We start from the raw sequence: 13,624 nt of genomic DNA, 5'->3' as shown, positions 1-13,624 counted from the left end.
GAAGTATGTTGTAACCATAGGGGTATTTGCCTTCTTAGTGTGACTGGTAAAATATATGGTAGAATACTCATTGATAGGGTTAGGCATATGACAGAGGAGCTAGTTGGAGAAGAACAAGGGGGATTTAGGAAGGGAAAAGGGTGTGCAGATCAGATATTTGTCCTAAGATGTTTAGTGGAGAAGTATCTAGAGAAGGGAAAGAAAGTGTATGCTGCCTTCATAGACTTGGAGAAAGCTTATGACAGAATAGATAGGCAAGGTATGTGGAAGGTATTAAGAATATATGGAGTGGAGGGGAAATTGTTGAATGCTGTGAAGAGTATGTACGGGGCTAGGGCTACGGTGCGAGTGGATGGTGAGCTGAGTTCTTTGATCTCAATGCTGTGGGACTGAAACAGGGTTATGTGATGTCTCCATGGCTGTTTAATATATACATGGACGGGGTTGTAAAGGAGGTGCAAGGTAGGGCAGTGGATGTGGGGGTGGCTCTAATGAATGAGGGCGAGATTTGGAAGATTCCGGTGTTGCTGTTTGCTGATGATACAGTAGGCTATTGTTGAGTGAAGATGAATGGGAGTTGCAAGGTTTGGTGAATGAATTTGGGACAGTGTGTAGGAGGAAGAAGCTGAAAGTTACTGTGAACAAAAGTAAAGTTATGGTGTTTGAGAGGAATGAAGTCATAGAATGTACAGTGAGGTTGGATGGTGAGGATATGGAGAGTGTGAGTGCATTCAAGTACTTGGGTAGTGTGATGAGTAAGGATGGAACTTTGGGGGATGAAGTGCGTGAAAGGGTACAGCAGGGAAGGAAGGTTGTTGGTTCACTGAAAGCAGTGATGAGAAATAGGGAGGTGAGTATGGAAGTTAAGAAGTCACTGCATGATAGTATTGTGATCCCTACCCTGACGTATGGAAGCGAGGCGTGGACCTTGCAAGAGGGGAACAAGTCAAGAGTGAGAGCAGTGGAAATGAGTTACTTGAGAGGAGCATGTGGAGTGACGTGGAGGGACAGGTTGACGAATGAAGAAGTGAAGGAACGTTGTGGGGTGGATGTGGACTTGGTTGAGATTAGGAGAAATACACTGAGGTGGTTTGGACATGTGGAGAGAATGGAGAATGAAAAACTGACTAAGAGGGTGAATGTAGGTGAGGTGGAGGGAGGGAGAGGGAGGGGTAGACCGAGGATGAGGTGGAGGGATGGAGTTGAGAGGTATATGAGGGAGGGGGGGATGGGTTGGGGGGAGGGTAGTCAAATGGTGGGTGACAGCGACTTGGAGGCGTTTTGTCTGCGGCCACCCTTTGCGGGATTAGGGCGTCGGGCTATAGATAGATATATATAGATTAATCATATGTACAGTCGGGAACAAAAGCTGGAGTAATATTTCCCCTTTCATGAGTCTTCCATTCCTCTGATGGCTGTTATTCCTAGGCTGGGAAAAACCCAGAGTGTTCCTCTGCCCATGGATCCTTTTCCTTTACATGGTACATCAAGGAGTTGAGTATGTCCTATTTGTGAAATTATGCTATGGAATAGTAGGCGAACTTTTGACCCTGGCTGTACATGTCATGTCTTTCCAGTTTTTCCTGTGTATCTTCCTTGGGCGAACCTAACACGATTCTTGCATTTCATGTAGATTTAAGTTCGTTTGTGTGTTTCCGTATAAACGTTCTTCGCATGTTCATGCATTACGTCATGTCAAGTGGGCCTCCGGTCTATAAAAATTCGGAATAGAATGAAATGTATTGGTATAAAGTACGAATTGAAGTTGAATGTAGTTGTCTTGTTTCGTTTAACACTCAGGTACTTTCTTATGCGTAATAAGGGAAAAGTTAGCCATTCCGATTTTTTTTTTTTTTGAACCGATAGTAACTAAAGCCGAACGCACCAGCAACAATGGCTGAATCCAAGCTTATTTCAGTCGACTTCGAAGTTTTTGGCATTGTTCAAGGTAAGTTAGTGATGTCATTTTTTGGTGTGAGTTGCAACAAGCAGTCATGTAATTGCCAGTGCCTTAAAGGACATCTGTGTTAAAAGGCTTTGTAACATAACCAGGTTATTGGAGTCCTATAATTGGAGAATCACATTGCTCTTTAGTTCTACAATAATTTCTGCATACGAGCGTGGACGGTAAAAGCCTGAGTACTAATGTAGTTAGTTAGTATAGGATGAGCCTTTGTAATTCATATTTATTTGAGATTTTTCTGTGAAATAAATTGGCCCTGTTGGGCAGGGCCACAACCTGGATGCAATGGCTCTGCTTTTTCTTTTGGTTACCTACTATATTATTAAAAAACTGGAAGATGGAAAAATAGGATACAAAGATGACAGCTTTTATATATATGGACTATTTTATGCAGACGACGGCCTTGTATTTGCCTAGTCACATGAAGAAGCAGAAATTGCAATAAAAAACTTAGAAGTAGCAGCAAAAGAATGCGGACTGAAACTAAACCGCGAAAAAAGCAACATCATAATCTACAATTCCTTCTATCCACCGCAAGAGATAGAAGGAATTAAAATAATAGAAGAAATAAAATATTTAGGAGTTATCATCAATAACAGAAGAAGTTGTTTCGATAAGCACAAAAGTAAGTGCATTGAGAAGGCAAGAAAACTGTCCAACACCACCTATTCTGTCACTGCAAGATGTTGTAACAGGATGATGATTGGAAATATCATTTGGAAAGGGCTGGCAATACCCTCAATTCTCTATGCAACAGAAGTAGTATGCTTCATTAAAGAAGAAATACAGTGGCCACCCCAAACGGGACTGAGGCGTCTGGCAATAGATAGATAGATAGACAGTATATACTTTACAAAAAATAGAATATCAAGTACAGGTATATAGGGGAATACTACAAGCACCATCATTTGCAGCAACTAGCACCATCAGAGGAGAAATAGGAGCCTCATCCTGCACAACAAGAGTCATAACATCAAAAATACTCTTCACAAAACATATAATAGAAAATGAAGGAAACAAACTCTTAAAAGAAATATTTATCAAACAATATGAAGATGGAAAAACTAAGTGGATAAAACAACTAAAGACCTACCTAAAAACTGTAAACATTAGCCGAACTGAAATTAAAGATAAGACAGCAAATGAACTAAAAAAGAAGGTCAGAGACTGGGATACCCTAAAATGGAAAAGGAAATAAACACTAAATCTACCCTAACCCTCTACAGACAATATAAACACAACATAAAAGAAGTAACATGATTCAATAATACTGAAGGATCAAGTCTCTTAGTAAGAGCCAGAACAAACACATTAAAACTAAACTGGAGGAAGGGACACCAGGACGAGGACACAACATGCCCAGCATGTGGAGAACTAGAAGGAATGCAAGAACACTTTATACTTAACCTAAATGTCCCGCATACGAAACCATCAGAAGAAAATACACTTTCGTGCAAAGGACATATCGACATGAACAAGAGAAAATGGCAGAACTACTATTATTAACAGCAAAAAATCAAGATATAGAAGAAAAGAAAAGGTTTATGGTTCAATTATGGAAGAAAAGAAGTGAAATAAAGAAAAAGAAGACTAAGGAAATGACGACAACGCAAGGGAGCTGTAGCAAAGGCAATCCCAAAACTTTACTAGACTGACTGCTACATTGAGGGAACATTGTGAAGAAGGGTAAGGAGAATGCATTAAGACCTTGTTGCATCTTTCACATAATTTTGACAGAAGCACAGAAAAAATGCTCTGTATTTCTTTACCAAACAGGCACAGCAATTTCACCTGTATTATAACAAACACACAATCTCAAGGTAAGTAATTTTAGTACATATGCAGGACAGTTAACTGTTGAATTCTGACTACAAGAACTACAGTAAAAGTCCAATTCTTCGGCATCCAATTCCCCGGCAAATCTGACATTTCGGCAGTTTTGAGAAATAGTCCCATTTACGAAAATCTCTGATCGTTCGGCAGATTTTCTGATTTTTTTCGTCCCCTCTACTGCTGGGGACTTCTTCCAGCAGTAACAGACTCCAATCAACCCCTTCTATTGTACATATGTAAATAAGGAACCTACTATAAGTTTAGGTAAGTGCATATGAACTTGTAGGCCTACTGTATCATTACATTTATATACAGTATGTTCACTAATTTCTTTATTTTTCATATTCATGTATAGTAGTGTATTCATTACAGTATTGTACAGTATCAAACAGTATACAGTACTCTCTCCAAATACATTTGTAATGATATGAGTAGTGATGATAGTGTTCACCGAAACATATAAGGTACTGTGTGGGTAGGGTTTTTGTTAATTCGGCAATTTTGATATTTCGGCACTTGCCTGGTCCCATAGATGCCAAAAAATCGGACTTCTACTGTATCTGGGAAAACCAAATATACATATTTTTGGGCATTGACGGAAGCAGGCAGGTCACCTGCGGCAATGTTTGTTGATGATCTCTCCCACATTGTTTACCAACCACTGCCCCAACTGGACATGTCAGTGTGTCCTGTGTCAAAACTATGGGGAACTTAGTGATTTAACCAAACCTAATCCAACCTAACCTAACTTGCATTAGGCAGCCATCTTTCAAAAAAATATATATATATGCTTGTTAGGAATATAAAATATGGCCAGCTGCTTGTAGACACCAGCGGAATATTTACACATTCTAAATCCTTATTTATAACTTTCAGAGGTAAGTTTATTAAAATCTCCAGTCACTGTGGTAATCCAAGAAAAATAACAAGTAGCCCATGAATGACTCATTTCAATAGAAAATATGGAAGGGCCATGCCTGTTTGGTATAGAATTAATAAATGCTCATTGATCCACTCACTTGATGTAGTGCTGCCTACTTCTTCCTTAGCCTTTATCATTCTTTTTCTGTGCCTGCCCTCCTCTCTTCCTATTTCTCCCATCTTTCTTGTCACTTCTTATTGCTTTTCTTTCCATTACAGGTGGCTTTACATTGAGTGACAAGCCAAATGGTTTCCTGTAAGCCAAGAAACCATTTACAATGTTGGGTGGTAACCATATAACCAAACCATATGTGCTCCCTACATGTCAACAAGTGGGTTGGTGGAGGGTTAGTGCCCCTCCTTGTAAAACAAATAACTCAGAGTCAAATGGCCACCCCTTACGGGATTATGGCATCTGGTAATAGATGGATAGATAGATTTTACATTGCCACCACCACAGCTGATTTGCCATTTCCCCAAATTTGCCACCTGTGAGAGAAAGTTCTGGTATTTTGAATGTCCTTGTCTTGTAGTTAGGATTTTAATTTTTTTCATTTATCACCTTAATACCAGCCTTAAGCTGGGAAAAATCACTAACTTCAGCTGAATCGTACTGTATACTGCAATTCTATGCAACTTTTCTTGTTTAAATGTACTCCAGGGAAAATTATTTCAGAATATTTGGGTTTGTTTATGCAGGATATTGCACCATCGTACTTGTAGGCGTTCATTGTCCCCTGTTCCTTTGGGGGGGGGGGGGAAATGGCAGTATGGTTAGGTTAAGGTTTGGTAATGTGGCTTTAGGTTGATTTACCGGTAATGCCAAAACAGCTTTTCAAATGATTTCTTGAGCAATAATCATATATCATAAGAGGTTTTCACTATTGTTAACCCATAACTGGGTATATCAGTTGTTACAGCGATCAATTATGTATCAGATGATTGTATGCCAGATTGTGACTACAGTATTTAAGGAAGCTGCCAGTTCACCTGCGACAGAGTGTCTACCAACCATCTCCCAGAGTGAACTTGTTATTGTTTACTGATGATCTTGCCAGTGGGAGGTTTCAGTGCATTGTACATTCAGAACTCTAGGAGACCTGATAATCCTTGATGATCTTGCTAGTGGGATGCTTCAGTGCATTGAATATTCAACACTGTAGGAAACCTAACAGTCCTATCTGTCTATCTGTCTATTGCCAGACACCTTAATCCTGTAAGGGGTGGCCACAAACAAATTGCCTCCATGTCACCCTGCCCACCGCCACTTCACTGACCTCCCCCCAGTTCAGACCCCCCTCTCTCATAGACTTCTCTACTCCATCTCATCCTCAGACTCCCCCTCCCTCTCCCCTCCTCCAGGGTAATGTAATTTAGCTTAACCTAATAGGGGGGCATTACCCCCTGTGATTTTAACCACCTAGGATTGCCACTTAACATTGAAAACCTCCAAATACCTATCAGAACAGATCCAAACCATAGTCCTAACTTAATAAACCTAATCTAATCTGTCCCAAGCTAACATCCTGGCCAGCCCTAACCTAACCTACCCAGTCCCATCCCAACCCATCTCATCTTCTCACTCCTCTCTTCTCCCCCAAGCATTTATCATCCAAAATTAAACAGACCTAACTTATTGGTAAGTAATTTGAAATTATGCTGTTATTTACAGTGTCATTTTAGGTTATATTTTGCACCAGGTTTAACTGCACATTTCCCCTCTGAATGCAAGTGCTGTCCTCCATATTAGAATTGTACCTACCTGTACAAAGATGTGACAGTATAAAAGCTTCAGTACCGTATCTCCTTCCTAGCATAGTATTGGCTGAATAATGTCCTTAAATGTATTCTCTTTCTAAATTACAAAGTGGCTCCTGAATTGGGATATTTTATTTACCTTGTATGGTATTGTGCACAACAGCCACAATACTGTCTGACTATATCCTTTCGTTCATGATGTGACTTTTTAAGTTAGCTTCCTATTATTTAGAATAAAGAACTAATGCTTTATTGTACTCTTTCTTGCAGGTGTTTTCTTTCGGAAGGTAAGATATTTATTGTACTGTACTGTAGTCTGAGGTCTTGCTTATACCTGTAAATGGTATGTATATTATAACAGGCTAATGAAGTAGGGTAGTGTATGTTTCATCTGGTTACACTCAAGTATAAAAGTATAACTAGTCCTGTACTGTATGATGTTCAGTGCTGTGCATATGTACTGGCATGTGTTATGCTTCTGTAAGCTAAGTTAAAAGAAAACTGAATCCAACTAATAATGTTCTCCCAGCTCACTTACAGCTGCTTGGCTTCTTCATTCAGTTTTTCAATCTTTTATTTGACTTTAACTCCCTAAAGATGGGTGTAGAGTGCGACATACTGGTATTCTCGGTCACAATGCTGGACAAAGACTGAGTGTGTTGCTGGTTTTGCAGGTGCGATATTGTGGGGGGGGGGTGTTGGGGAGGGTCCTACTCCTCAGTAGATCATGGGAGTGTGCCTCAATGCCTGCTATACTCTGAAAAATGGCAGTATTGCATATGTGGACACTCGTCCCCTTTCCACTAGTACTTCTGGACTGCATATGAGGACACCTGTCTTTCAAGGGTTAATGAAACCTAGGAAGATTGTTTCATTAAAACTTCCACAAGGTACCATATGGAACTGTGGGGTGAGGGAACCATCTCACATTAGTCAGTATGAGAGGTGCTCCACTCTTCATCATTCATCATTCATTGCCAGACACCATGTATCCCAAACGGGGTGGCCAAGGGCTTAGAGTTAATTGTTTTACAGGGAGGGGCACTAATCCTCCACCAACCCCACTTGACACGTAGGGAGAACATTATGCCAACAGCATCTGGTGTTCCCAGGTGGTCACCCATCCAAGTACTAACCAGAGCCAACGTTGCTCCACTCTTCTTATGAAAATTACAGTATAGTACTATGCAGTGGGGCAGACTGCCAACATAAGTTGACAGTGTAATATAGGTTTTATTATGAATACTATAGTTCAGAAATACATTCATATAGTAAGTTGTCACTATGAGTCAGTTTTATAATTTTTTCTTTGTAGTCCACAGTACAATACAGAAAAATTAATCATTAGAGAGCTACTTTTGAAGCCAAGTTACCATTTTCTCACAAGTCTACAGTATCAGTCATATGAAAAAAGTTGTATTACTGGCACAGTGTTTAGGAACACATGCATGGCTTATTGCAAGTGCTGTATATACAAACTGACAAACACTCACAACTTTATACAAGGTTACCTCTTTATTTATTGGCTGAAACTACATGCTCTACACATTCTCATGTAGTAGAGTAGCGCTGGGGTGCTCCATGCCTGTCCGGGCTGTGAAGGTAGCACATACGGCAAGTCAGGTAGCTAGAAAAAAGGTGTTTTGCTGTTTGAACAAATTCAAGTTCAATCCCAGACTAGGGCTGAGTATGTTTTGATGATTTAATTGTTCTTACTGTTTCCAAAACAGAGTTTACTGATCTAAAAACATACAGGTACATGTTAAAACAATTACACCAGCTTTGGATGAGATGGCCCATTTATTCAGTATGGACAGTGTTTATTACGTGCTTAAGGGGTGATGTGAATGTATGTAGCATGCATGAGAACTGCTGGGTCTCAATGAAGGGGTTGTTTAATATATACCCAGAATAGGGGTGGGTCTGACTTCGATGATTCAGGTCCTGCCTAACTTTCTGCAATGAAGGGTAAAGCAATCACTGTGTGTCTGGATGCAGGAGGATGGTGATATGTTCCTCATGCCCTGTTCCTTCCATCAAAGAGACAGGTTAGGATCATTTTACATGAAACACAGGAGGGTCACAGTGGTGTCATGTTTTGTCCAAGGCATCAGGGTGATGAACTAGGCGATTTTTCTGGTTGTCCCACTGCAGAAGGTTGTGGGAAGTGCCTTGTGCCCTACCAGAAGGTGCCTCCCGAATACTATACAAAGCAAATCTGTTGACACTGAGAAGCAACAAAGGAGTTGTTCAGTCTTCCCATGATGGCAGAATTGTAAATTTTTGTGGCAGTATCACACAGTGAGCCATTGTGAGCTTGAAGTTGTTCTTGAAGTCTTCATTGATTGTGGTTGCTTGCGTCCACCTTCAGTGCCACATGCTGGATGCACTAGTAGTGGGACTCAACCAGGTGTATTGGAATGCCATGTATCAGAATTATTGTACTGTACTGGAGTGGAACCAGACATGGGAAAGATTGCAATATCTTGTGGAGTATTTTGACTGGAGATAAGAAGCAGTTTTTTATGTGGTAGGTGGTGGCGACCATCGTTCACTCATTTGATGTAGTACTGCGTACTACTTCTTTCACCTTTATTTTTTTTTTTCTATGCCTGCCCTCCTCTCTTACTATTGCTCTCATCTTTCCTGTTACTTCTTATTGCTCTCCTTTCCATTTCAGGTGGCTTTATATTGAATGACATATGTAATGGTTTCCTGTAAGCCAGGAAACCATTTGTAGTGCTGGGTGATAACAGTATAACCAGCCCATATGTGTTCTCTATATGTCAACAGGTGGGTGTGTGGAGGGTTGGTGTCCTTTCCTATAAAACATTTAAAAGACAAACAGCCAACCCTCGTGGGATTGTGGCATCTGGCTATAAATAGATAGACATGTGTGGGATTGTTTCTACCATCACTGTTTTGAATGCCTCAGTGGTATCATAAGATAGCTGAAAGCATTTTTCTCAGGGTACCACCAAAGAGGGAGTATACTGTAGAGTGAGAAATAAGAAAAAAACAAAAAAATAGAAGGAAAAATAAAATTGACATTAATTTTTAAGTAATCAGCGTTCACTACTCACCAGCAGTAACTTTGATAGGTTTTCTTTTTTCTAAACTCATGGTATAATAGGGACATACCTTCAAGGCTGTTCATTATACAGTATATACTCGTATACGGCAGTAAGGACTAGCAGGAGAACCAGACATTGCCTGGGACCCTAGACGGGCACTACCCCTATGGGAAAAGACTCTTGGTGCCCCAATTTAAACTATTGCTCCGCCTTGGGCCTGTTTCCCCTGGGACATATTCTCCATGGACCTATTTTCCCACAATCCTTCCACCCTCCAACCATTCCCACCCCACCAATTCATCTACCCTTCCGACCAGTTGTAGTTAACCCGACGCATGCCGGCTATTTTTAGCCCTATGGGCCACCCCAGTGCATGCCCTTTTTTTTTTTTTTTTTTTTTTTTTTTTTTTTTTTGCTAAAATGATACATTTTGATGTGAAAACAACAAATTTCGTCATTAAAATGCTCACTGAGGTTTGGAAATCAGTTTTACTGAGTCCTGCATACTCGTGTATGGGTATAGCCGCTCTCTCACACTCACCACGTATGTGAGAGAAAGCCATTTTCTATGTATGGTATACTCAGGTATTTATGCTGGGAAGGTATGGCAATGTTCAGCATACTTTCTGATTACTTATTACTGTACTTCAGCACGAATCAGTTTGCGTGTCTTTCTCACTGTGAATGCATTATCTTGCTCTTACTTGAAGATAGGTACAACCTGACTTCATTACGAACAGTCCTGGCACTTACAAGAAGGTATTTACAACTTGACTTCACTATATAGTCCTTACACGTACAAGAAAATATTTATAACTTACATGAAAATATTTACAAAATGCCTTCACTATGTACAACACTGGGTGAGGCACACAGGCAGAGTGGGGCAGAGCGAGTGTGAGGGGGGGAGCAAGTGAGTGTATGGCCTTGACAGCCTGGGGGATGGTAGAGGAATGGTTATGTTACATGCCTGCCAATTTTTACCCTCGAATCTTGAAAAACGTGGTCACAATGAAGTTTTTTTATTTTAAACCGTTTAAAAACAGCACTGGCACTGGCCGTGGAATTATGTCAGACCTTTTTAAAACTGCAATGGCACGCTGTGGGTTAATAATGGTAAGGTCATATAAGTAGGAAATTGTACGGTACCGGTAATTGGCTTGACAATTATTTCTATCTACAGTATCTGTCTGTTTATTGCCAGATGCCTTAATCCTGTAAGGGGTAGCCAGTAACAAATTGCCTCCATGTTGCCCTGTCCCCTGCAATTTCAGTGCCCTGCTTCCAGCTCACACCCCTTTCTCTCATATACCTCTCCACTCCATCCCTCCATCTTATCCTTGGCCTCCCCCTCCTTCTTCCCCCCCCCACTTACATAAATTCTGATCTTGGCCATCAGAGGCACCACCTAAGCAACTGTAATGTACACATCTAAAATCATCCGAAAAAGTTACATCTGTTAAAGCTGTTTAGAGAGTTCTATATGCATCCCCCTTCATTTCCATAGAGGTCAGACAGACGAAATTTCTCTTTTATTTATATATTCGGATGGGGATTATGAGAGAGGTAGAAACTTGGTATGTGGAGAGTAGGATGGGATTGGTGATGAGTGGTGAAGGGTGGTTAATCTGGTGTGTGCAGATGATGCTGTGTTGCTTCTTAATAATGAACAAGAGCTTTACAGATTGATGCAGAGTTTCATTGGTATCATAGTGTTGTGCTTTGAGAGGTTTGAGGTGATGGTTGTTGAGAGGGGAGGTGACCTGGTGTGCTTTGCTGGTGAATGGAGAAAGACAAGGTGGTGAGAGAGTTTGGGTGTACAGGTATCCCAAACCAGTTGATCAGTTTATTTTGCAGTCTTTTAGAGATACAGTTGCTTCTTTTGAAGCACTGTCTGTTTGTTATACAGAAGGGTGTTGTGTCATAAATATATAGCACGGATATGAAAAGCGTGGTAGTGCCTCATTGATTGGTTCCTTATTCCATTTGAAAAGAAAAAGCTTCCTAATTTGTTTTTAGCAATGGTTGTTTATTTAAGGGTCGCGCTTGTTGGCACACTTTTACAGGAACAGAGAAACAGTGACAAAAAGTGAAACTTTATTAGTGAAGTTTATGCAGAAATGACAGTCTCAACATGGACTCCAGTGGAGTTAGGTAGACTTTTGAGCTACTCCGCCTTTGTTCTCCAAACCGTTTTTCTGTCATTTTGCACGAGTTTTGAAAGGAACTGTTTCTGCTCTTCATCCTAGCATTGTGCATTGAGCCTCTGGAGCATTGCGGTTCTTTGTTCTGCAGCATCATTTACAACTTTCAAATTTTTTATAAGGTCATTAAGGTTGGGGGCATAGATGCCCTGACGGACCTCTTGCTGAACTCCAGCCTTACCAGCCAGCCACCCTAGCCTTTCCTTCGTTCAGCTGGTCACATATCCGCCCAGGGTGTCTGATAGAAATGCTGAGATCTTTTTCCCTCCAGCCTTTTCAGACATTTCCTGGCTGGCTGGTGAACATTTTCCAGCATCCTTTGCCTGGTATTCAGTTCAAATCTCTCGTCGAAGAAGCCCAGGGAGACGGCCTTCTTGCTGAGATACCAGAGGTGACATTGAAGGGCCTTCTCCGCAACTGATGCCACCTCTTGGTCCAATTAGTTGAGGAGGGCCTTGAGAAAGTCCAGATTGTTCTTGGGGACCCTGCCTGGTATAATAGCATCATGCCAATATTTGATGTAGATAAAGCAGGCAAATTTCACCACTCCTATCAACTCTCATCATTCTGTGGCCTTCAAATAAATCTGGCCTGTGAAGAGCATAATCTTGAGATTATAGATAGCTTTGATCATCCATCTTGATTGTATGCACCTGTGACTCGAAATCTAACACTCACTCACTCCTGTATCTCTCCCCCAAGGTACAGACGGCCTTAGGACCTCTTGATAGTCCTCACGTGGATGAGGGTCGCAGAGAACATTGTCGATATATTCCATCATAAAAATGTGGCAAATGAGTGTAATCTCAAAATTTGCTTCAATTCTGAGAGATTTTGCAGGAATCATTTATGGGGACAGTGGATCACAGCCACAAGAGATATGAACAAATTGTAGAATATTTCCAAATATGAAACACCCTACTACTGTATACAGTGGCATTCTTCAAAGCTGTGATTGTCAGTGATTAGTGTATTTTGACTCATTTTCTCTTGCAATGAAAGAACAGGCAAGAGGATTTCTTATTCTTGTGCTGTCTATGAAATCCCCTCCCCCCCCACCCTTTTTTTTTTCTTCTTCCTTGCATTGATCTGTCAGTATTGCATTACAGTGGTGTTACATTTCAGCTCTGATTGAGCTTACAGTATTTGTGTTTATATTAACCCATGGAGTGCACAGTTACCTGCTATAGGAGCTTTCCCAGTGTTCATATTTGAAGTTCAGGTTGTTTGGCACTGCCTGAGTTGTGTCAGTCACTCCCCCTTACACAGCTGGAGCTATGACACACTCCATTGGTTAAATGGAAAAGTTAGGCCAGACTTTGTGACATAAATTTATCCACTCATGAAATCCACTGTAAACTCCTCTCTATATAATGAACAATGTTGTGATCTCTTTTATGATCTGGTTTTCAGTAATTCCTTTGTCATATAGTGAAGGATACGTATGGTGACCAGCAATCTTCCTTACCAAATTCCTGCAGATAATGCACATAAAACAATTTAAATCTGACAGATATATGTACAGTAATTGATTTACTAACAGCATATACAGTATTATATATCAGTGCAATGCACACTGTTCTTATTGTAGGAAATACACTGAGAGAAAGGTATAATTTTCTTTGGCATTTCAAGTTGATTTAGAGAATGTATTGGTAATATGCCATTTTTCTTACCAACTTGAGACAAAATGTATTGATTACTACTGTGTAGTACTGAGTGCTGTAGTTACATTATTGTGGCTTCATAGTGTTAATGCATATTCTTAATTAAAAATGAATTGGTTTAAGTGTGAATTTTTTGTTAAAAATTGTAGGTCACTCTGGGTGGGTTGGTACACCAATCCTCTCTCAAGGCACTAAAGTGAAAAA

General features: G+C 40.4%; 1 protein-coding gene across 2 annotated transcripts in view; it reads left to right on the top strand.

The window, feature by feature from the left end:
- Positions 1–1,875: 1,875 nt before the first annotated feature.
- The window catches only part of Acyp2 (Acylphosphatase 2), a 32,900-nt gene continuing 21,151 nt past the window's right edge, over positions 1,876–13,624 (top strand). The window contains exons 1-2 of one of the 2 annotated variants that reach the window (XM_080279013.1): positions 1,876–1,948; positions 6,746–6,762. In XM_080279013.1, the coding sequence (XP_080135139.1) occupies positions 1,894–1,948; positions 6,746–6,762 (72 nt within the window). In that variant the 5' untranslated portion in view covers positions 1,876–1,893. The remainder of the gene's footprint in view (positions 1,949–6,745; positions 6,763–13,624) is intronic. The other variant, XM_080279012.1, reaches the window with a different exon arrangement.

The sequence above is a fragment of the Coenobita brevimanus genome, chromosome 76, assembly GCF_032717465.1.
Source record: "Coenobita brevimanus isolate Jiangsu-jjx chromosome 76, ASM3271746v2, whole genome shotgun sequence".
In the NCBI taxonomy this organism is placed as follows: domain Eukaryota; kingdom Metazoa; phylum Arthropoda; class Malacostraca; order Decapoda; family Coenobitidae; genus Coenobita; species Coenobita brevimanus.
The sequence above is the reverse complement of the archived record's forward strand: the minus strand, read 5'-3'. Positions and strand labels throughout refer to the sequence as shown.